The sequence below is a fragment of the Neopsephotus bourkii genome, unplaced genomic scaffold (assembly GCF_033783945.1).
Source record: "Neopsephotus bourkii isolate Nb327-2 ecotype Australia unplaced genomic scaffold, CSIRO-AGI_Nbou_v1 NB_719, whole genome shotgun sequence".
Classification (NCBI taxonomy): Eukaryota; Metazoa; Chordata; class Aves; order Psittaciformes; family Psittacidae; genus Neopsephotus; species Neopsephotus bourkii.
Genome location: NW_026901218.1, coordinates 2048105 through 2073575, shown reverse-complemented (window position 1 = coordinate 2073575; position 25471 = coordinate 2048105). Strand labels below are relative to the sequence as shown.

Sequence of the window (25471 nt, the reverse complement as noted above, 5' to 3'; positions counted from 1 at the left end):
AGAGCACCAAATAGACCGAGAGCTTTGACAAAGCAGACAGTTCAGTTTGCTGCTGGATGAAGAATTAAGCTCCACAGCTGGATCACCTCCAGGAAGGCTTCTTGCTAGCTCACAAGCTTTGCTATACCTGTGCTACCAAGATGGTGTCCCCTAAGAAGAGGCAGTCTCCAAGGCAACCAAGATCACTTCAGTTAGCATTTGATGAGGTTGGATGTGTGGCTTAAGAAACAGTGCACAGCACTGGGACCTGGGCTGCATTTCCACCTCTGCTGTATGCTGCCTGGGGTATATCAAAGTTACTTAAACTGCCCTGTCCTTCAGTTCCCACCACATAAACACTCCTACCTTGGACATATTATGAGAATCAGAATACCCTCAACTGCCAAGTACTCATGCTGCGGTACCAAAAAACCCCTCAAAACACACAGAGATGAGACTCTCTTTAATTCTGCTTTTCCCTCATAGGGGTGTGACATTCAACATAGAAGAAACGCATGGCACCTCCATCCACCTACAAGGGGCTGGTGGCAATGCCCTGCCAGCACCCAGCAGCCCACTGTGGCACTGCACCTGCTCATGCTTCCCTTGCAAGGGAACCCAGCAGGGCAGACATATTCCTTTGACAGGCAGGGGTTGCTTTTTCAAGAGTCATAATGATCTAAAACTGAAAGTCTTCAATGCCACACTCTGCAAGATGGAGATACTTCCTGGGAATAAGGAGAGATGGGACAATTCCTGGGACAGAGATACTGAGAAGATCATCTTCTGAACAGTCACTGAAATGACACAAAGCAGCCACCCGATAATGCAAAAAAACAGTAGAGGTAATTCTACATCTACTGCATCAACTGCAGTATTGGCCTTGCTCAGGCTTTTCGTACAAAGGCTCCACTTATATCCAGCAACTAGAATTCTGATTCATTCCTTGATTATTTCATGCTTGGACTATTGCAGTAATGTTTGTGCCAAGCTACTTTTTTTTTTATCCACACACTACAAGGCTATTCAGAGCTTCCCTGCTTGCTTTGTTTCTCCCTGCAGTATCCATGCTGTTCGCATACTTTTTTCCCTATTGTTATTCTCTTATATGCAATCAGTTACGTAGGAAACCAAGATTGGAAGTTCAATGTATTACTGCAATCATTCAGGAACCTCAAGGCAACAGCAAACTCCAACCTTCTGTGTATTCTCTAGTCCATTTACTGAGCTTGTATCACAGCTGCTACCCAAATACTCCATCTTTCTTTTGTATGTTTAATATACAGCCATTTCACATATTTTTATGTCTAAAGAGCTTGAAATGTTTTATACCATTTCCTATTTCAATGCCTAAAAATCAGCTAAATTAACAACTTCTTGCTGCAATTCAGCACTTTCAGTTTCATGAAACAGTGCACTGGTTGTTATCATTCCAGAGGCTTTCTACAAATGTCCCAGTGTTCACATTGAAACAAAATGCAACGAAAAGCACAGTACATTTAAAGAAGTGATAGGTCCCCCCTCCCTAGCAAAAAGCAGCTCTATGTGCTTCCTCATTTCAGCGTGGATAGCCAGATTCAGCTGTGATTGTAGCAGTGCAAAGTAGAAACACTTTGATGTAGTATTGGAACAACTGTATCTGAAGCTCTGAAGATTTTGCCTAACATCTGTTGTAGTTATTTGATACTTCTGTGCTGTGGTAGGGAAAAACTTCATGAAAGAATGGAAGTTGAGGGAATGTCTCATTCTTTGCACCTCTTACATCTGAGCTTCTTAAAGCTGTTCATCTGCCAATGGCCTGTCTACTCAAAAACAGTAAAGAAAAAAGAGCATTCGAAAATCAGAGATTTGTTCTAATGTATTTAAGGTACAGAAACCAAATCAACTTCCTCAAAGAAACCTGCCAAAAAAAAAAAAAAAAAGGCAATTTCACCATAACTGCGTCCAACATTTACGAATTCAGTCAACCATTGCATTACAGACCAGACACCACACTGACTGTGACAGTACTTGGAATAAACTGTAAGCGTGGCACACACGAAAAGGAGGCAAGAAGAGAGAGTAAATAGTATTAATGGTATTCAATAAGGAAATCGTGTCTGTGTCTAAGTAGGAACTAAATTACTATCCGAGGTTTTCTTAGCAGTTTATTTAGAAACTTGCCAATAGATAAACAAAGTAAATGACAAGACTCTCAATCAGAGCTGTGTTCCCCAGCAATATGGCTTAGTAAATATGATACAGACTACTTGGACTGCTTTTGGCAAGGCTGACTCTCCTTAGAGGCCTGCTAATGTTAAATGCTCAACACAAACATGTGATTATGAATTTCTGATTCACGCTAGCTTATGGTTCAGAAGATATATAATGTTCTCAAGGATAGCGACTTGAAAACTTGTTTCTTTGCTCTCATGAGTAAAACAGAAGATAGTATTTTGTATTTGTTACTTCACAACGCAGAATAGCTAAAGACAGATAAAAAGCATTCTCCTTGACATCCTCCTAGTAAGTGCACATTTTGATACAGACTCTGCATACAAAGATGCACATTTGTACAGTGCCTTGCTCATGGACGTGGAGACTAATGACCCACTACCATCGGATACAAACAACCAAGGTATACAGATGGCATTTCCTCTTTATTTGAGAAAACACAGCGGTATAGTACTATAGCTGTGCACACTAAAAAACAGGGTTCATGCTTAGGGAGTAGCAGCAAATTCTCAAGATATGGTTTACCACATTTCTCTTAGGAAAGTGTGTGGCACTGATTTCTGGAACAACTGCTGCTCTAACAAGACTGCACGTGTAAACGCATGCATCACAGCTGGTTTCAGCAGGGTTCAGTGAAGACTAACATTCATCTCTGATGAACACAAATGAAACATTCAAAGCTTAGTTTACTGATCAGATATTAATGGGCATATTTTTCCTGGGTCTCTCAGTTTAGTTCCTCTTTAGAAAGTCAGTTTAGAAGACTGAGGAAAGGAGCCAGAACCTACTCATTTTGGCCATCCTGCATTGAATGGAGATGAGTACTCTTACAGTGGAACTTTAACCGTGCATGCAGTATGCCAGAGCTTTGGTCAATATCAAGATTTATTATTCTGCGGGACAGAAAGAGTGAAATACTGACTGCAGCAAATAGGCCATTAGTTACCTTTCAGTTCAATAAGTCTTGATGCTTTCCTTACTATGTGCTGATTATTTCCTGTCCAATTCACATTAGCAGCTTATTTAATGAGAACAATCTAAGCAAAGAGAGAGAAATTCACACATATACAAAGGACATCAGCAAGTTACATTTTATCACAGTTAACACCATTTACTATCCTTTCAGGAAATAACCTTTACTGATCTTTCCTGTTTTAATTCTAGCAATGGCTTTTTGAGAGGAACACTCAATTCTTATATTCGCCACCAATTATATTTTAAATAATAGGATCTTAAAGGACAGCAATATCTGCTTAAGTGTTGTAGGACAAAGCATTCACACACTGATAGTGTCCACTAGTGAGACAGCATGGCCATGGTTCATATTCTTAATGGACACTTTTCCTCACTGACAGGGTCATCCCTACTCCTGTGAAGCCTATTTTTCTTCTATTAACTTCTACTAATGTTCATGGTAGACGCACGGATTCTTGGAAAGAAAAGATCCAACATTTTAGACAGAAAAACATCAGAAAGGACACACATAAAGAACAGAAGCATCGTAAGTAGCGCTAATAATTTCACCCAGAAAATGAGAGATCAAAGGTACAAAGAGGAAAGAGATGTCTTGAATACTCCATAAGATTAAAGAGCAAAACCAACTGTATGCATTTTCTACATAGGGTTCTCTTCACAAAGCCATAGTTGAACAAGTAAAAAGAACATGCATACATCCTTGGCCAGTGTCTGCTTTTTTGTTCTCCAAGAGCCCAAATGGTTTTGAATGCTTAAAAAGAGAGTACTTCTTGAATGAGTCAGCTTGCAGCACAGACACCAAGAGAGCCGGGTACACCAGTCGCACCAGCGCCAGCACAACTCAACTGGTAAACCCCAGCAACTAAAGCACCATCACCTACAACATCCTGCCCAAGGACTGTGGAGCCTCCCATTCCATACCAGTTGATCATACGTGTTAATACTGGGAAAAATTACATATCACACCTTTTATGTGAAGACTCAAGACCTTCCCCAGTTTGAGGGACAGAGTAAGGAGCAGTGCCTTCCCAGAGCCATTTCCGGCCTTCTGCAGTCTCAGACAATGGTGCTCACATTAATTTCACAGCATAGAAAGCCAGATACAAGTAACTATAGGCCCTTCAGAGCTACTATCATTTAAGATATAAGCATCTGCATCAGCATCTCATACTGCTATCTCATTCTGAAGTCCTAATCCTCTCATTACCCATTTCTGCGGCTGCTACAAGGCAAAGTAGCGGGTCTGCTTGGGTCACCAGCAAAGTGCTCTCAGCACTGATGGTTGCAACACTTGACACTGAGAGGCATCTTTACATGTCTAGAATATTACGCTCTGTAAAGTAGCATACATCACACAAGGGAGGGCCAGCCAGAAGGGTCTGGATCTGGTAGACATTTCAATTGCATGTTTCTGTAGGACTTCAGGTTTTATTTTGTGTTTGTTTGTTTGTTTAAACAGCCTTCATATTTACAAAAATACTCCCACGCTTACAGCACCTGAAGTCCTGAAGTACTATCTGTTGCCATTATGGATTATTAGAAACATAGTAAGTTCCACAGCAATTATAAGGATGTGCTAAAAATCACTTCAAACTTGTCCTTTCAGTGGTTAGTCTAACAAAGATTATTGTGCAAAGACAGCACCGAAGCACATTAGGGATCCACACCTACTTCTGACTGTGCCTATTCCACATTCCTGTTACACTGCAACTAATGTGGCCAGTCACAATTTAGGAAGTCTTTGGCAACCTGTAAGACACGATCATGGAATAAATACTTGGCCAAAACATACACGCACAGAGAAATCTCCCTGAAAACCCCTAAAAAGAGCATCTAGGAGATCACAGGCCCTGTTCAATCTTGCAGTTCCTATTTCAAGACAAGTTACTCTTCCATTTTCAGTGTTTGCTCACTCCTGAATTTGGTTTAAAGTGCTGCTAGTGTGGACTTAACGAAGTTTCTTCTGAAAGGCTGATTGTGTTTCCTTCTGTGTTTTTGACAGAACCCATTTAAAATGGGCCTTCTTCATTTAATTATCTAGTCTTTATTTTTTACGGGTTTTATTTCTGAACGGGAATAAATGTTATGGTCAGAACTGTGTCTATAGACAACAGGCTTATTTTACAAGGCTTAAAAATGCTTTTCTTTACTAGCAGACAGTGAAGTGGGAACTCTGTGGTGCTGCTCTGCAGCTTTGTCCACGACACACACAGTATGGGCACTGGAGTCATAGTCACTGGGACATCATGCAAATGTTACAGACATGACTGTTACCTGACTCCTGATCAATAACTAACATTTACCCTCTCTAAACACTTGGGCCTTAGAAAAGGCACATTACCAGGCAGCGGATGGTAATGCTATAGATTGCTTATGAAAATTCCCCAGAGATTAAATCAGCTCCCGAACCACCCACCCTCCACAAAAGCATGGAGCAGCAGAAGGCTTTCCTACAGGCCACAGAGGATTTGCTCTTAAAGCACAGCGTAGGACAGATATCTTGTGGAAGGTAAAGACTTGAGGGCTCCTTGCAAGACAGCTGTGCCCTTTTTCCACCCCCAGGCAGGAAAACCACAGCCTGCTGTCTGCTTCCAGACCTCTCCACCACCACCTCAGGATCTATTACGGAACACTCAAGTCCAAACACACAAAAGCACTTCAAGCAGGCAGGCACAGCTGTAAACTTGAGGGGCCTCTGCTGCTATGAATCAGTGCAGATCAATTGAAATCAATATAAAGCCATAGTTCAGGCTAATGTAGGCCCAGCAGAGACATGGGCATGCTGGTCAATACTGGTGTTCAACAGCTGGCTGTCCACTGAGGTCTGGCAGAAGCTGCTCTGGTCTAATTTACTCCCACTGGCAAATTCCCTTAGAAGAAGCTTCAGATTCACCAGCACACAGTCTAGTGTAACTTTCTTCACTGCCTGTAATTGCTGGGGCTGGGCCAGCAGATGTTGTACAGCTATCCAGAGGGGAGCTGGCCTAACCAAGTGAGGATAGGGAAGAGAAGCAGCCTACCAGATAATGTCTGTAGAAGAGCTTGGAAACCACTGACAAAGCTAATTGCTTACTGCAGAGTAAAGTTTCTGCTCTCTGTAGGCTCATCTGATGTCAACTTCCTAGTCATGTCCAAAACCCTACCCACAGGACAAATGTTGTTAGCACATAAACGGCTTAGCCAAGCCCTGCTAAGGGTTCTTGGGAAATATTCTGGGGAATAAAGAAGCAAGGAGAAAGAAACAGATAACATGATCATCCTCCTCACTGTGCTCGGCTAGAAACAAACATCTGTCTGGCATCTGGACTCTGCTACCCACCATTTATTCCCATCTTCGACCTAAACACAGAAGCTTGGCATTTTCATTACCTCTGGTCCCTCAGTGAGCAAATAGGGAAAAAAGGAATTAGATAAGAAAGGCTGAACTGGCTGAAAGTCCCACATGGGGCTGGAAGGATCCAAGGGAGGGGAGGAAAGATAAACTCCTACATATAAAAAGCCATGACAAAGCAGCAGCCTGTAGACACATCTAATTTCTTACAGAGCATGGGCTCCTTTCCCCACCTAATTGCTCATGTTAATTCCCGCCCTTTCTCAGGGAGATGCTGGCTGTACTGAGCCTCCTGCAGGACACAGCAGCAACGCTAGAAAATTCCTTTAGAAATAACTCTTTCCCAACACTCTACTTGCCTTTGCATTTTCCCTCTCAAACACAACCCAAACCGTTGCCTGCATCTCAGGATTCACACTCAGCATATGGCCCTGCTCTCCTGCTCCCGTGCCCTCTGCATGGGGCCCAGTGGGGCAGAGCTGCTCCTCCTTGCAGGCACAAACAACATGGCTTAGGAGGACACCAGATCTCCATTCGCTCCCAGGTTGGGCTTGTTCAGATGCAGTATAAGCACAACCTATACAGTCAGAGCATGAAGTACCTAGGGCTGTTTGCTCACACCCGTATTTCATGTCACAAAACTTTTAGTGAAGACCCAAGTTCTGCAGCTGGAATACCTGGTCCCAAACCAGATTCCCTCCAAATGGCATTCAGGTCACTGCTCTAATAGCAGCTTGACAAAGCATCCAGGTAAAATAATATTATATCCTCTTCTGGTTTCTTGACAAGTGCTAGTAAATACCTCATTTCCACCTTTTCCATCTCCTACTGTACTCCTTTTATCAGCAACAGTGACAAAAAAGTTGTAATTAGTTAGCACTAATCAGGTAGAATCTCTAGTGATTGACATCTGATAAGTCACTATCTGTTCTCTGAAAAACAGACAGGCTATTTTCCTCCCAGAAGCAGGAGATTTATCAATAGACAAAAGGATGCAAAACCCAAAAATGTAAGGTATAATTACACATCAGGAATATATATTTTATGTTGACATAAATCTAAAAGGATTCAGGGGTGGTAAAACCTTTTATGGAAGGGTGAACAAGTGATGTTACTCATAAAGGAAGAACAACATCACAAAAACAGAATAAGGAAAACCGTCTACGCATAAACTGGTGTGTGGTGGGTTTGTTTGTTTTGGCAGTGTTCCTCCCCCTTTTATTTTTAAGCCAGGACTGGTACAAAGAAGTCCAGTAATTCAAGCAGAGTTTTGACACATACAACAACAAAATCATTCCAGTAGTGTTTTGCCCTCTTTAAAAATATTTTCATTTAACTACCCAAAATGAATATTTCAAACATTTTACAGTAACAGACACAAAATGAGCCTGCCAAGTGGCACCTGCAGTATTTTACACAGGACAGCAAACAGGACCAGGCCATTCCTTCCAACATACAAATTTTCCCTCTATTTGCTTATTTGTACTCTTCATGAATCTGGGCTCTTAAAATCTTAAGACATTATTAAGTTGCGGTATGAAAGTTTATCTTGTGGCAATACTTGTCCATCACAAAAAGTGGTCATTTATCCCATATAACTAAAATCCTTAGATTTCTTTTACTTGTGGGACTTCATTCGCAAATGAGACAGCCTGCATTTTGAGATCTAACAGAGAAAACTTGTCACATCTGATAGTTTGATTATTAATGGAACAAAATATCTAAGCTCACCTGTAATCATTTATTTCCAATGAGATTTATGGTCTGCATAAAAGAGGGGAGCTGGCAGTCAAAAAAAAATTTGCCTCTTTATCTGGTATCAGTATTCAGGCTTCTTAGAATGTAATATTTTTCCTTCAGTTAAAACCTGAAGGCCTGCACAACATTCCTCTTGGACAAGCAGCAAACGTTTGAAATGCATCTCAGAACTTCCAAAACATGCAAACTCATTATGATGCTCAAAATCTTCATAAAAGCTTTCTAGATATATTTTTCCAGAGCCAACATAACCATTAATAAACCCAACAACTTGAAATCATGTTAACAACTTCAAATACAGACCTGATATTCTCTAAACCTGAACCAACTGTCAAACCATACAAAGACATCAATCTGAAGTATATTTTGATTTGGGGCATTTAAATATTGAGCAGATACATCAGGTTTTCCGTAAGACTTTTATGAGCAGTGGGACAAACAGTAAAGCACCCACCAACATCCTACCTTCTCAGCATCGCACCCTGGTGCGATGCTGCACAGACATGTCTCAATCCATCATTATACACTACCAGAAAAACACATGCACACAAAGAAGTGATTGTAAAATACATATGGTTTGTTGGTTTTTTTACCTGGATGCATTATATGGATTCTTACTCTTCCTAGAATCTTGACAGAGTAAGCAAAGGGTGAGCTTACTGATTGGACAGGGAGAGTACAGAAAAGTGTGTGGGAATAATCCTTTTAAAGGCTGAGTTAAAAAACTTAAAGATGACAGAGAGGGAGCAGAGTTATAAGGCAAATCCTACAGGTAAATGCAGGAACACAAAGGAGAGGATGTGTGTAGAGGGAGTTTGTAAGGAAGTTAGCAGAAGAAAATACATTGTAAAACTCATTTAAGCTGTTTCTAAGCATAGCAGTAACAAGAAGCAAGTAAACAGGTTGATTTGGAGCATATTTCAAGTTTCAGTCCTCTGAAGAAGTCAACTCACCTGAGTATGCCCAGTAAGGATCCCCCGAAGCTTTTCGCCTCCGTATCTGCACAGAACTACCATGTCTGTTTTCATGCAGAGAGCCAACATAACCTTCAGTCAGAGCTGGGAAGGGAAGAAGTAGAGATCATTAGGAATGTGATATTTACTCCCTGGAGTTTCCATTGTGAAGCTTAAACTTTTCCTAAGCAAAAACTACAGACTTTGCATTGCTTAAAAAAAAAATTGACATGTTCCTCACCTATGAAAACCCATCACCCAAAGATGATTCACAGAAGAGAGGACTCACTGATGCCATTATTCTGATCTGGCACATGCATGCATAAATCCAGTGATTTCCATAAGGACATTCTGATATACACAAACAAACAATTATAAGCAATGACTTCTGACCAAACATTCTCTGTCTAGACCCAAAAGGCACCTTACTTTGCTAGTGACTATCAAACTACCAGCTGTAATTCAATGCAGAAATTATTAAGATCCTGAAAAGAATGATGCAAGCAGGTAGAATATGCTGCTATAGTGCTAACCTGGTTATCATAACTGCACCTATTTTAAACCACATCTCAAAATCCCAAGTACAACAGTTCCACTGAGGACCACACAAATCTCCTCCATGTACAGCCTTCAGATCATTGTAAAACTTCACAAGCTAGAATGAACTAAATTCATTATCAAACCAGAAAAGAATGCATCCTACATTGTACCCCAGGGTTTTCCTTTCATACATCAGTATGTATTTGTTTTCCCGTAGAGTAATGCATAGCTTCCATGAAAACTTTGGGTTTCATGTGCAAATTTTGCTTATTGCTTCTATGCATCTGACTGAACCAAACTGGAGATGTGTGAATAAAAAAATGTCAGTAGAAAGTCTGCAATAAATTCAAGTACCTTCCTCAGAGCACCAAAGCTAAAAACTTCTGTGCTATAATAAATGACAATAAATGCAAAGAACCAGTAAGCACCAACCGGCTCTGTGGAAATTCAATTTCAGCTGATCCCAAACCACTTATTTGATCAGGAAGAAACTAGCTGTGTAATTCAAATTAAAACTTCAGGAAGCCACATAAAGCACCACTACCTGTACAGAGTCACGAAGCACTGAATTCCCTTCCACTCCTAGGTCAAGTACAACTGGGCTGAAACAAAGCTTGTAACAGGACTTCATGGAACAGCATGCACCAGTAACTCAGAATTTGGCTTTATTTCCCTTTAGAAAAGCTTCTGGGTGGCATCTCCTTTGTACCACAGTAGCTGTGTCAGAGGGCTGTCAAGCTAAACAGCTCTATAGACAACCTTCACTCTGCAGTGTGGATAATGGGTTTCTACAGATTTTGGAATCCTGAAGTGGTAGGAAAAGTCATGCAACCTCAGGAAAGCCATTACAGGTTTGCCCTTGCCAAATTTTCTCTTGTGCGAGCAAAGGTACTAATTGTGAAATTTATTATGAGCCTCTGATTCGAATGACTTTTCCAAGAGTAAGAATTCCTTGGCAACTCTCTAAATGTTAATTCGCTCCAGGCTGCAAACCAGAAATGCTGGAACACATCATGCTACCAGGGTTTGCAGGCAACACTATAGCGCATTTTTTCATCCTCTGATTTGCACCACTATATTTACCAGTTTGGGATGCAACAAGTGGCCAATGGGAAATGACAGGTAATGGATATGGAGACCCAAACCATTTTGAATGAAAAACACTCAAAACCAAATGAAACTGAGAAAATCTGAGCTAAGATCAGAAACCATAAAATTACAAGGAAGGGAGCACAGGAATAACTGGGTGGGTGGCTGGAAAGGCTATCAGAAAAACTGGTGTGATTATTCACTTAAAAATCACATGTGCTGAGAAACAGACCTAAAGTCCCTCCTTATCACAATATGAAAGACAACAGCAGCTTTCTTCCAAGCATCCTCCTCATAAAGGAAGAAAATAGTTGTGGGTTCTTGCTACCCAGAGAAGAACAGAATCTTCATTCTGCAGGCAGAACAAAGATTTTACCCTACCTCCTCCACAGAATAAGGTACTTTTGCAGGAGCTCAGCGAGCTCCTCTGTGTGCTTACCATCAGAAGAAAGAAACTGTATCTAAATAATCTATATCTGTTGAAGGCAAAAAGGCTCTGAGTCAGCACAAAACATCTGAAGTTTTAAAACCCTTTGTACTTCGAGCTTGAACCATCAAAAAGCCACATGGCAACCATGGTATGACTATGAATCATGCCATTGATTTCCAGTATCCTCTGTGGAGAAAACTAAATTATGCAAATCCAAGCCTTTATTAATGCCTAACTTTAATGTGAAATTGAATATTTGCTTCAGTCAGCATCTTAATTATGCAATTAAAAACCTGATATCCTTGTCAAAATATGCACTTTCAGTTTTCTGCATAGACACTCAATAGATTTGTACATTTATCTATACTAATAAATGGTGAAGAGCCACGCTGTACACAGATTTATTTCCACCAAAAAGGATGTTACAAACCAAGAGGAGAGCTCAAGTATTTATCAAGAGAACTGTGCGAAGGAACCTGCTGGCTGTACCAGTAAATACCTTCTGTAATACTGAAAAAGAAACAAATTGGAACATCCTGTTCCAAGTAAAATCCTGCATCACTGTTGGGCAGCCCAACACTAAACTCAATAGCCCCCTAACAAACGTGCACTAATTCAGTCGTCATTAGCAATACAGAGAAAACATATGCTTATTAGAGTGCTGCAGCAACTCTGAGAAAAGGATGATAGGTCAAGATCTCTGGTAATGCTGTGAACTGGAAAGGAATGGTCTATCTCTATCAAAAATCATGAAACCACCTTCTTCCCTAAGCTGCCTCCTGTCCATGGTGAGGCCATAGATTTGTGTGGGGCCACACAAATACTCTGAGAAAACACTGTGAGAACAAGTAGCTATCGTTGGCAATATCTTTGACTGGTGAAGTCATCAGGAAACCAGACACAATCTCATGGTGCTTTTGTTCTGCAGTGTCAACTGGGGTCAGTGGACGCCTGAAGAAGTACAAGGTTCAGAACACAGCATACCGTGGCTTTTCAGATAAAGGTTTGAAAGAGCCAAAGCATTCAAGTCATTTCAAAGAACAAAGTGCTTCATGCATCAAAAATATCTTATGTTTCAGGCAGAATCATTACTTCTGCCAGATTTGAGGGGGGGGGATTGGGAATGTATCTTCCAACCAAAATAACACACCACCACCAGTGAAAGTTTAATGGGCATCTGAGTCTTACCGAATTTCCTTCCTTCACTGAAAACATTTTGTTCAGTTCCAGCCATTAGAGTGCACTTATTTTTTGTGACATGCTCCAATTCTACAGTTTCAAGGGACTTGAACTCAACTGACATGTTCCAGTGTTCCCAACATCCAAATAAGTTTTGGAGGAAGCATTTAAGGAAGTTAAGTTATACAAGCACCAATCACTACGGTTTTCCACAAGTCTCTTTCAGCTGGGAGGCAGTTAACAGCTCAAGAACAAGGAGCAGCCAAGTGGTTTCCTGCTCCACTCCTTCAATAACTGGATGCTGGAGAAAAGCCAGCAATTGGCCAGGCTGGCCTGGCACAGTGCAAAGACGGGGAAGCTCCTCTCTTCTGGAAGCCCTGGGAAAGCTGGGAAAGTGAAAAATCAGGACAATAGGAGAGGCAGGATCATACTCCAGGAAGGCTCAAAATGGAACAGCCAAATTAGAGGGGTGGGGTGGATTATGGGTACACACACACAGAGCAGGAGGCAGCAAGAAGGGACAGCAGTAGCCCTTGCCCTACAGGGTTTCATTTAATACATCACACCAGTGCTGATGACAGAGGAGTAATGAATACCATAATATATGGTCTGAGACTTGCAGATACACGATTAAAAGAGAAGGGACCAATCTTACACTCAGATACACAAGCGTGAAATTAAATCCTGATCAACTCCTCTGGCTGCTGGTACAGCGTTGGTCCCTATGGAGTGCGACACATGCAGTCAGTTGAGTTTGTGCTGTGCCTACAAGAACTGCTGCTGCTGCAAAGAAAGCATCCTTCAAAGCTAACATGGAGAAATCTCTTACACATAATTTCATATAATTTTAATCGGTCCTGAACACTACATGATTTCAGATGATGTGGTAAATGAATCAGCCCATGCTGCAGATCTGCAGACAGCAAAAGCAATGTAATGCTGGGATACGCCTTAGCATTCCGATCAGTTTTCCATTCATTCTGTCTCAACATATTAACTTTCCAATAAAAATTATTTGATAAGTGCCCTCAAAGGTACGATAAGGTAATTCCTGCCTGAATACCTTACTGATATTCATAGTTCACATGAAAACACAAAATTTTATCCCCAATCTACCTTAAATATAAAGCTATTATACCATTCAGAGAGATTATACCCTTGGCATTAGTGTTTAAAAGGTATCAAGCCATCAGCTATGCAAGAAAAATCCTTTAAGGTCAATACTTAATGTCTGAATGGTGAAATCATTAGTTATGATGGTAGATTAACCGGACTGCATGCCAAACTCAGATTCTTTTAAGCCTTCTTTGAAGACAAGGGTTGCACACAAATCTGTTTTCAGCTGTTCCGATTAAAACAGTACAAAGTCAAAGGTACACACACTGCCCACCTCATAATCATTCCTTGCCACAGTGGACCACACTATCAGCCAAATCAGTTTTAGTCTTAGTCCCAAATGCAGACACACTTTTTAACTGATGTGGTTCAACCAAGTGCTGCTGCTGGAAAACAAGCCAGCCTTTGGAAAGAAGAGACTTGACCACTGGAATCCAGAGTAAAGTCACACTGTGAAAACACGTAAAGCAGGAGGTCAAAAAATAAGGTCTTGTTAAGAGAGTAGCAAAAGAACCCACTAACAGAAGGTTAGCAGTTAGTTCTGTATGAAATCAATGCCTGTAAATGCAAAACTTCTCAAAACCAAGAAAGCCCCTATTTTCTTGCAGGACTGCACAACACTGCATTTTAAAAGGAGGAGGGGGCACAGACACATTACCCGAAGGGCTTTCGTATCATCTCTTAAATGGGGTTTAAGGGATCAGTAAGCCAAGACACTAAGCCATCTGCAAGCCTAAAGCTTCAAGCAAGCCTCATGGAAAAAAAGCAGCATCTTTATCTAGGTGCATTTACTGTATTTTTAATTGGACTGTGCTAAAGAGAAGCAGATAAGCTGAAGACACTGCAGTACTATGCACTGTAACACACACTCTGCTAAAAACAGTTCAGGCTTCTGGGCAATTTCTTAGAGTAAGTGTTGTCAAAAGGGACAGAAGCGAGAAAGAGAGGAGGCAAAAAAAAACCCAAAACCCTGATAGGAAACAGATTTATAATACTGAACAATTAAAATAAATAATGGTTAAATTCATCTCTCTAAGCTCTTTCAAAGACCACTTCCTAAACAAAACTAGGCTATTTGCCTTAAATATTTTACCACCCTTCGACAGCAAATAAATCTAGAAATATTTCAGGCACAGCTAATCCATTTTGATAGTGCATTACTTTTAAACAGACTCTTCAGCCACGGATTTCCATATTTTGCAGATTATTTTATATCTTGCCAAAGAAGGATGAAAGTTAAAGCAGCATATGGTGGTCAGACAGCATCAACAAATTATATTCTGAATGAGACTTCTTCCTTTGATTATGCTGCAGAGATTTCTTCTGATTATCAGATAAAAGACAAAATCTATTCTCCTATGAATGCATATGCAATTTTCACAGCTTTCCATTAATGTAATATGGGAGCTACAAATAAGTTTTTCGTAAGTGAAATAACAGACACCCAGATGCTTAATCTGCCAAGATAGGTATATCCCTTTCCCAGATGACAGTCACCCAAGCAGCCCCTTAATTCCACAGGTCTATTCCTAAAAATGACATGGCGATTTTCCACCCCATTCATTCTCTGTTGTTCACGTGTCCAACAAACGATGTGGTAACACCACAAATCCTCAGAACAAGAATGTAAGTGCAGAGCACAGCAGGCCGTTACAGAAACTAACCAGCAGACTGCAATTTGAAGATGAAGAACAGTCCAGGGAACATGCTGTCGAACTGTTAGGATTAAATTAACTAGTGGAATTAAAATAAAATTATCCCAAACAAAAACACCCAGTCAGTAGGTGCATTAACCCTTGGCAACCTGTTGAGCTCAAAGCCAGCAAATTAATTGTAATGAAATTTTCTATTGCTCCAAAGCATCAATACAATCCAAGTCTCAAAGCACTATGGCTGATGTAGACAAGCAACAGAAAACAGGTTTTCTGTGCAGTTCTTTCCATACATCACAAATGATAGTGTTTAAGGGTGACAGGAAAGTGTCCTCCTTCAGAACAAATCTTATTGGCAACCCAGCATAAGGACACACAAGTGTACCACAATACCCAGTGCTACCAGCATTTCTCCAGCAGAACAAATGCCCTCCCAAGGAAAAGCAGTTTCCTCAGTCGTGAGTTCCCAGGAATCCTTCTCTCAGCCTGCCTGGCTTTATAAGCAAGGTTAGCAAAGCTCATTAGCAAGACAGTGAGGCAACTTCAAGTTGCATTAATGATGCTCCATCAAGGGGACTCAGAAAAAGAAGCCTGGGAGGCCAAGAAGAGACAGATGCTGCGGGATGATTAGAAAGGGCTTGATTTTGAGTTTTCACGGCTTATACTTGCTAGCATCAGCTGTGCAAGATATGACAGATAGCTGGTGAATCTGGACCAGCTGGTGAATTTGGACCACTGAAGTCAACTGGCATCACCTGCAGTGCTTCTACTAGGAATGCGCAAAGTCAGCCAGATAACCTACAGTGCCAACAACTTCCATCTCAAGATAAACACACACAAATTAAAACAACTGCGACATCACCCCTTCCAGGAGGACAGTGCCCTGTAACAGAACTCTGCCAGAGCACCTGGGGAATACCTTTAAGCTAAGGGTTCTCAGACTGCAGTAAGTGAACTCAATTTTATACACAGGTTAGTAACACCTCATGAAAAAAAAAGAAACAAACCAAAAACCACCCCACTCTGTTATTTCTTCCACTGGGAAAAATGCAGAAATGGTGAGCAGAAAAAAAAAACACCCAGACAACTGCACACGTCCTCCAAGATGGAAGAGCTATGGTTCACGTCACACTGCTGACAACATGTGATGGTGACAGCCAAACAAACCAAGTCTGAGGACCCCAGCTCCAGGAACACGCATCCCCCATTAGGAAGAACCACAAACACATCAAACCCAGTTGTGTTTATCCAAATACACACCAAAAATCTTTATCCTACTAAACTGTTTCTCAACTCTTCCCTGTACCAAGAAATCCACTCCATTTACCTTTAAGATGAATTTTTCAAGCACACTGGCATTCTAGGCTTCTAAGCTGAGATACCCTGAAGAAGACTAATGCCCATTAAATGGTAAAAGTTGCACTCATTTTAGACACTTGTGATTTGGGTAGTCAGACAGGAAAATAATTGGGAGCACCTGAGAACTCTGTAACCTTGAAAACTCTTGGTCTGTGCATCCTTCACAGTCAGTCTCCTGTTAACCATCATTATCTGCATTTCTTAAAAGGAAGAACCCTCATCCTTGTTCATCACCTCTCCATGCTGTACTTCACAAGGGTCCTGTCACCTCTGAATTTTATACATAACAATGCGTGACGCAGAAACAGAAAGAAAATTTCAGAGCAGAGGTTCATAATCAAGGCTGACTTCCACAGGAAAGCTAATGCTCTCTAAGACAGTGCTGGCTGAATCACAGCAGGTATTACAGAGAAAACAGATAAACTCGGTTCTCCAGCATCTGGGGTTAGCCTGGTCAGAGTAAACCATGGCAATGAAAACTCAGTTATCGGGGCAAAACGGCTGTTCACACAGCCAGCTCCAACGTCTGTGTGTTGTTTCCCTAAGGGAAGCCTTGAAGTCAAGCTTGGAAAAACTGGAATCCAGAAACACCACAGTGTATTTGTGCAGAAGAGACCTCAATCTATCGGCACAGGCACACTGAGAAAGGGCTATCTTGGTTTCTTCATTCATGTCATGGTTTATGTGTGTATAATGCAAACTTGTATGTACGGTGAATTAACAATACCTAAAGGAGTTTTACTTCATTTTTTGCCTTATTCCATGTACCCTAAACCTTAACGGGTTTGTAACAGGCAACACCATGGCTGGAACCACCTCTCTCATCCTCAGGTGGCTGCAGCATACATAGTGTTAAAGGAGCATCCTCTGCCTAGCAAATAAATGTGACCTTAATGTAGTACCTTCAATTCTTTGTTTAATGCAGCATCATACCAATTTTATTTCACTAAACCCAGTAACACTCACAAAACCACACAAACTCATGTAAAATCACCAGTCCGACCTCTCTGCTCTGGAAATAATCTGCCTGTATCCTCTGCCAGTATTTGTTCTGGTACAGCCTCATTACATTTTCAAAACAGATTTCCCTAAATAACAGAACATGAAGTATCTTGGTAAAAAAACCATTTACTATACTCATCCAAATAAACACAGCAAGGATGCTGTGATGCAGACCTGCTCTGTGCATAACTTTTGTCCACCTGGGCTGCCCTCTTGTCAGACACTTTCCTACTTCCCCATAGGTAGCCTTCAATTTCATTTACTCATGTCATCACCCCATTAAAGCCACCTTTGTGCTTTATCAGTAAAGACAAGCATGTATCTACACACAAGGGCCTTCTGTGCTCAACTTCAACAGTCTCCATCTAGAGATTCTGCACTTGTATAACATCATGCCAGATCTCTCCTGGAGAATTCAGCATCGACACTGCATGGAGTCCTCACCCCAAGGCACCCCTTCAAACTCACCTGCGTTTGAGACAGAAGGAGCAGCAAGCCCAGCATTCATTCAGCAGGAAAAGCAGGGCACGGTGCCTATTTCATTCACATGGAGAATGGTGAGGCACTTTATGAAGCCAATGGAGCTGCTCCCACTGCATGGCATGAGATCAAACTTGCCCCATTATAAAGTCTTCAGAGACAGGGGCTCTGTCAGCTAATAAAAATCCCTCATTCTTTATATAAAATGATTTTTTTAACCCGTGTCCTTTGGCCCATTTAACAATTTATTGACTGTGGGAAATAAAGTGAGGCCACATGAATCCCTTCCTGGTTATTTGGTTCAGGCTCTCAAATTAATGCAGAAGGTGGAAAGCTCAATAAAGAACTATTTAAGAAAAGAAAGGAGAAATGCTCTAGTCCCACTGTGACATATCTTCCTCTCAGTTTGCAGTCAGGTCTCACCATCTATAGCTGCAATCTCCTGGAGGAAAGATGGAAGGGCATAAACCAGCATGCTCCCCCAGATTGAGCAGAAATAACTTGAGATTTGTATCACTCTGCACTGAAACAGATCAGTAGAGCTCAGGTAGCCAGATTTAGTGCCTCTAGCATGTGACAGGAATTCCAGCCAGATCCACAAAAATTATTTTAGGATAAATCTTAAAAGCTGAGCAGAACAAAGCAAACAAGCATTCCTTTTTATTTGTGTAAAAATGTATTTAATTTGGCTTCTGATCGACAAAACAGGCTTTTTTTAATCTTTTTTTTTTAGGTTGACAGCTTGCATTACATACAGATTTTGTAGCAAAGGGTTTCATCCACATTTATTTCCCAAAATACAGATCTAAAGCGAAAACTGAGATAAATAGAGCTTTTTTGTGCTGACTGAACAAGTTGTTACTCAGGGACATATGCCCCAAAAAACATGACCTACCATTTAGAGAACTCTCTCCTTTCCTTCCAAGTTAGTTCCATTGTTCAAAGGGAAAAAGACATAAATACTACAGAGCTGATCCGTAAAATGAGTCTAACTTCCACCTTTGCTGTGCAGTTTACCATTAGTTTTTCACCCTGGCAAGAAGTTTTCTGGATATTTCCCAGCAGGAGGGTCTGTTTAGGATCCAAAAGTAATACTTGGTTCCTTGGCCATTTGTCTCCAGAGAATGCAAAATAAAGATCTCAACACAAAACCTCACACTACTAAGAGCAAAAGCACTAAGGCCTTTGGCAGCAAGAACAGAAAAAAAGCAGTAATAGAGCTCAGATGAAGCAAATAGATAAAAATGGCCAGCACCGGTGCACGCTTTGTAATGATACAGAGATAGTATGCAGCACAGCCTGAAAAGGCACAGGGTCACTGTTCTTTCCTATACAACCAATTTAACCATCTGGAGGACAAAGCTAACGCCACAGTAAATGTTACTAAACCAAGAGAAAGAGAACCAGGCAAGAATGCCTCAAAAATATTCAGCTGTCTGGCAAGCTCAGCGAAATGGGCTGATGTAAGTGAGACATTCCACTGAAGATAGATGTAAGGCTATGCAGTTGGGGAGAAATAATAATCAGTGCAGGAATGAAGTGAGAGACTGCTGTTTAGAAAGCAGTAATGCAGAAAGACTTGAGCATTAGGGTGGATAATGAATTAGATGAAAGTTCATGCTGCAATACCACTGCAGAAAAAGGCAATTGCTATCTGGGGGCACATGCACAGAGATACTGGAAGCAATAACTCAGTTTTAGACAGTCTTTGGCAAGACTGTCACTGCAGTGCCACATGCTGTTTGAGGCCCATTACTCAAAAGGAAAAGGAAAAAAAAAAAAAAGAAAGAAAAAAAAAATCAATCTTTTTACCAAAAATCTAAGACCTAGGGCAGGGGAGGGAGGGACAATGGGGGATGACACAAAACTCATGGAATAAATCAAACCATCTTTAACACCAACCTTGTGCCCTGCTCTGCTCTGGACAGCATGACCCATGCTCATATGCTCGAATCTCAAATGCTCCACTCTACTCTCCAACCCTTGTTTCATACATCCATTTTCATAACAAGCCTCATAAAGAGTTAGATTTTTAGAGCACTCATAAGCGTTGATCTTCAGACAAGAAGTGCTCTCATGGCACAAGAGTGAAAGAGGAGGAGATCAAGAGCTCCATAAGGAACAAAGAGATGCTTTCACCTCGTGGCAGGCATGGTGAGAGCTCAACTATATACCATCTTTTAGGCAAGGGGCAGGTTTGAGAAGAGATGCTCAGTGCGTACAGGTTCTGGGAGCAACTCATGCTTTGCTTGAGTGGCAGATCACCTCTGGCTGAGCATAGAGACCATAGCTTAAGTGATCATGAGTAGAGAGGCAAAGAGCCCCCCTGAGCAATTCGAACAGTCCCACACTGCCAGGCCAACAAGAGTGAAGTCAGTTCTGGCAGGGTAGAGGAAAGCTAGAGAGATGCACACTCAGTGCCCAAGCATTCACTTCCCCTAAAGCACTACTTGTCAGCAGGGCTCAGGCACAGAAACTCATCCCCCTCCCATTCCATCCCCAACTATTCTGCAACATTCCCTAGTTTCCGGTGTCACTAATACTACAGTCATTACAAGCACTTAAATTACACAACAAAAGCACTGTGCTGTGGAAGATGGATCATAAGAATCCTCACAAAGACTTTGGACCACCTGCAGAAAGCAAGGTTTGAGTGTTACAGGTTTCTCACTTCCCAGGCAGATTGGCTTGTCTATTTAATTACAACACAGCTTTATACTTAGTCCCCACTTGACTCAGAAAGCTCCAAAATGATCCTCAATACCCACAGAAAGTTTAATTACTCAAGAAAATAACTCCCCTCCCCCCCCCCGGCAGGTTAATTCCAGAGTGTGTGCATGTGTTCCAGAGTTGCTATTTCCATGTTTTATGCTGCTTTTATGCTTTCACTGAGAACTGTAAGAATATCCCGTTTCCCCTATACCTGGTGTCAGTGTTAAAACACAGATTCATTTTTCCATTTTTTTAACAGATTTCTTCATGGCAATATCCTATGTTCTAGCTTGTGATATTAATATCTTCTTTCTGTGCACAAGAGATATTCTATCTTAATCTAAACAATTTTAAAATACATTATAATAAGGAAATTACTTTTAGAATTACAAATGCATTATACATTGAAGGTGTATCAGTGCTTGTTCTGTGACAGCATTCGCCCTGTCCATCACAGGGATCTGCAAAGCTGCACCTCACAACTATAAAGAACTTCAATCAACACTGCACAAGCTATCAAACACGAGTTTTTCCTCAAAAAAAAGCTGTTCATTAAATCTGCTTTTATTATTCTTCTTTTTTCACATTCTTCATAAACACCACAGCCTTTGCGAGGGAAATCAAAAGTAAGACTACTCATAAGAAAACCTCATGTTGTTTTCTTTCTCTTTTTAACCCCAAACTTGTATTTTGTAAACAAGAAGCTCAAAGTAATCAGTTCCAGTCAGGCTTTTCAGCTTTGGATTTAAATCCTTTCATGACTTCTTCAAAAAACATGCATCAACATTCCAAGGAGGTGGGGGAAGAGGGCTCTTGACATTGTAATTTTCTCTGATGAACAAACTGATGGATTACAAAGAGGTATCTATAGACTGAAGCGACTTACCAACTGACAACCAAATCCGATTTGAGCACAGGACTTGAAATAGCTACTGGAAAAAGTTAACTGTGATTAGTAAAATATCATCTACTGTATGTGATTAGATTTAAAGCTGCAGGAAAATAAAGACTGATGTAGAGCACATCTGAAAATTGATATCCATCTTAACAGAGTGTACACAAAGACCATCTTTGTCCATCTTTGCCCACATGGAGCACAACCCCCTCATTCCTGTACTGCTCTAAAAGGAAGATACAAGCATGAGATAAGGAGTTACTTTAAGCAGATCTACTGAATGCCAAGAAACTGCGAGAAGCTTAGCTTCCAGCAGAGCTGGCTCTAGCCATTATCCTATTAAGATGGATTTTGGCAGTCCAAACCCCAACCACCCAAACACACCTAAAAATCCCAGCAAACAATCCCCATTTTCACTCCCAAAACCTACAGAATGCACAGAAAAGGGACACACATGATGAGGCTCAGCAGCAACAGGCCAGAGGTGGCCTCAGCTGGAATTAGGATATGTGGGACAAGACTGAGCCTCAGGGAATGTGACATTGGTTGCTACAAGAGAAAAACATCCTGGACTCAAAAGAGACAGGCTTGAAAAGCAGTCTTCCCAGCAGGTTTCTAAATAGACACAAGACCAGGAAAGATCATTCGGACTGCTCAAGGACAAAACCCTGCATATGTATATACCTGGGTAGAAAGAGGAGGAGGATTATTTCTTAAAGATGCCATGAAGAACACAATGTTCAGACACAGCCTGGCTACACTGAGAAAGGTCTGGCTTGAAGAACGCATTCAGCAGCAGGTCTGGCAGGTCAGCAGGAAAAAGGCACAGCAGACCAAAAAATAGAGCGCTCTGGGACAGGAACCTAACAGCCTCTTCTGGCTCCAGGCAGCTGGAGCACAAGGGTGCACAACACAAAGCCAGAACTGCCAGAAGAAGATTGGAGACAGGGCAGGAGGAGAGAGCCCAGTCATAGGACAAATCAAAGAGCAACAGACACATGGCATAACTGGTACTCCACTTAGGGCCAGGGGCTGCCAGAGTAATTGCAAAGTACCCATCACGAATTTGTGAAGGCACTGATTATCTCCTTGTCAGTGACCCACTCATGTAAGTCACAATATTGTAAGAACAAGAAAAAGACAGAGCAGGAGGATGCTTTTGCAATTTTTAGCCACTCCACTGCAGCAGAGCTGTGTTAACTGCAAAGGAACACAGCCCCCATTAATCTGGAAACACATTTTATTGTAAGTGTAAATTTATTAGAGCCCATTAAGCAACGTGTAATCAATAGCTATTCATTATTTTCTGTAAGGGTAAGGAAAGGAAAAAGAAGCTTCTCAGGTTGCAGTAAGGAACATGTCAATTTGGAAGGCAAGAAATCCTTGGAAGAGCTGCAAGTTCTTAATTGCCTCTGAGGTCTGATGCAGCACACTCTGCATTCATGGCCCTCAGAATTAGGTGAGAAGATGTTACACTATGTCATTTCTCAAGCAAGGGCCTTGGTTGGTGTAAGTTTATCTGGACTATATAAAAGCCAAGTAACAGTGAAATTGAGACTTGTTAAGATCATTTTGTTCCTACTCCAGACTTACAAACAACACAGATTAGAATTACAGGGGGGAAAGGCAGCAGAAAAAGCAAAAATAATTTTTATTATTTTATTTATATTTAATGAATTATCAAGAACTTTTTTAACAAATGTATAAGTATGTTGTGGTGCCAGAATACACAAGTAAAAGCTTGGCACTATCAGAAACATGACTATTTTAAAATAATCTACTTTAATTTGCTTTTTTAACAAAAATAAATTTACTGTGTCCTAGTAAAAAAAAAATCTGCAATTTCCAGCCAGCTGCATTAATATTTCAACTTGGTAAATTATTCTTTTTAAAAGTTTCTAATAAAGTAGCACTTGCTGCATGTCTTTTAATAAGATTATATTTCTATATATGATGTTATAATACATTGCACTAAAAACAAAAGAAAGATTAGCACAGGAGGAACAGAGATGTCTTCCTTCATTTGAAATTTAATTTCAAGTTGAAGGAAAAGGATTTTTCTTCTAAATTAATATTTCCCTTGCAGCATTATGAATCCCAGCTTCAGCTATTGAATGAGAGGCAGGAAAGGAAACTTTACCATTTTTATGCAAACTCAATGAAAAGGCAAAACGAAATTTCATTAAGCCTTACAAATACCAGAGAGCCAAAGCTGGCATCTTTGTGTAGTCTAAGGGCAAAGGTCCTGAGACAAGATGCATGTTCCTCCTGCTGAAGTAGAGGGGAACAGATAAAGCCTGTTGCTCGGTATCACTACAGCCATCTTTATGCCAGATGAAGTGCAGAGCAAGGAAAAAGAAATCATCTTTCATTGAGTCAAGCCTGGAAAAGGAGAAGCGAATACCTGCACAATGCCTCCTCCACCCAGAAGGCATGTCTTTCTGTAGTGCCAGCAGAGGAGAAGGCAAACTTCCCTTATATGTGAGATACCTACATTTCCCAACTCTGGCAGATGAGAGCAATGGAAACACATCGGAGCTTAAAGAGTGGTAACTACTAGGAGAAGGCCACAGAGTTTAGTCACCAAAGCAGAACCCAAAAAGCAGTCCCACAAAGTGCTCCAGGACCTGACCCACACTTCTGCTGAAAACATTAAGCATCAATGTATTCCACGCACCTCTCACAAAGTGGAAAGTCTCATCTCCTTGCTCCTACCAAGTCATGGAGGTTTTCTGTCACAGCTAAGTAAAACTGCCCTTGAATAGTCATGTATAATACCGCAGCATTCTGCAAAGGTGCTCAGCACTGGAAAACAGAGGTGCAGAGAAGAGCAATCATTCCTCAGTATCATCTGATGGCTATCAGCCAAATTAGAATTAAAATGCAGGATCAGACCTTAACACCAGTGGAATATTCCATCCAGGCAATTGCACCAAGTTGTCCTTCAAAAGTTAAACACAAGGTGATGACAGAAGTTCAGACTGCACTAGGTCAGAAAGTGCATCCAAACAGTCAACCACAGAAGAAACTGATGGAAGAGACAACTGAAACAAAAGGGATTTGCATGGCAGAGGGATAACATTATGCTGCATGTGCTTGCATAATGCTTGCCTGCAAGCAGAAGTGATTCTCTGTGTATTTGCCATACTGTAAAAGATTCTGCTTTTTCTTTCCTGCTACAAGGTCCCACTATAGTTTTCAGGAGTCTTCTAGCCCAGACTCAAAATAAACCTCTGCTTGCTATTCAAGGGCAAAAGTACACAGTAAAATAATCACCTACAGCCTGAAATGGGACTAAGGGGCAGAGCTACTGTCTCCTAGTAGAAACCAAAGCAGCCCTCAAAGCCTGCTTCTGAGCAACTGAGAATTCCCAGCATAAAATGAGCAAGTGTGCTCAGGAATTATTTAGTCACAGCAATAAATTCTTGATAAAAATCAATGCCCGTGATATACACCATACCACGGAAATGACCTTTAAACAGCTATGGTCTTGGACCATGAGCAGGTCACAACCATGCTGAAGAGGGGGCAGAGTGGGGGAAGCTCAAGACAAAAAAAAAGGATGTTTTTCAGATAGGTCTTTACTGGTCCTTGACAGTCAACAAATTTATAACAGATGTGCCTCATTCTGAGTGTGGAGAAATGAGTGCTGGTAACTGTTATTGTCAGGACAAATCAATTGGAGCCATATGTCTGCAGCAGCTGACAGCATCATGAAAATCTCAAGCAACACAAAGACATTAGGATGTTGCTGAAAATAAAAGCTTTCCCATCGTGTAAAGGGCCTTTGGGAGATGCCTCTCTCTC

At 41.1% G+C, this 25471-nt stretch overlaps 1 protein-coding gene across 3 annotated transcripts in view; it reads right to left on the bottom strand.

The window, feature by feature from the left end:
- PTPRG (protein tyrosine phosphatase receptor type G) overlaps positions 1-25471 on the bottom strand; it is a 404332-nt gene that overhangs the window by 304514 nt on the left and 74347 nt on the right. For all 3 annotated transcript variants that reach the window (XM_061354220.1, XM_061354222.1, XM_061354221.1), the window contains exon 3: positions 9211-9315. In XM_061354220.1, coding sequence (XP_061210204.1) covers positions 9211-9315 — 105 coding nt within the window. The remainder of the gene's footprint in view (positions 1-9210; positions 9316-25471) is intronic.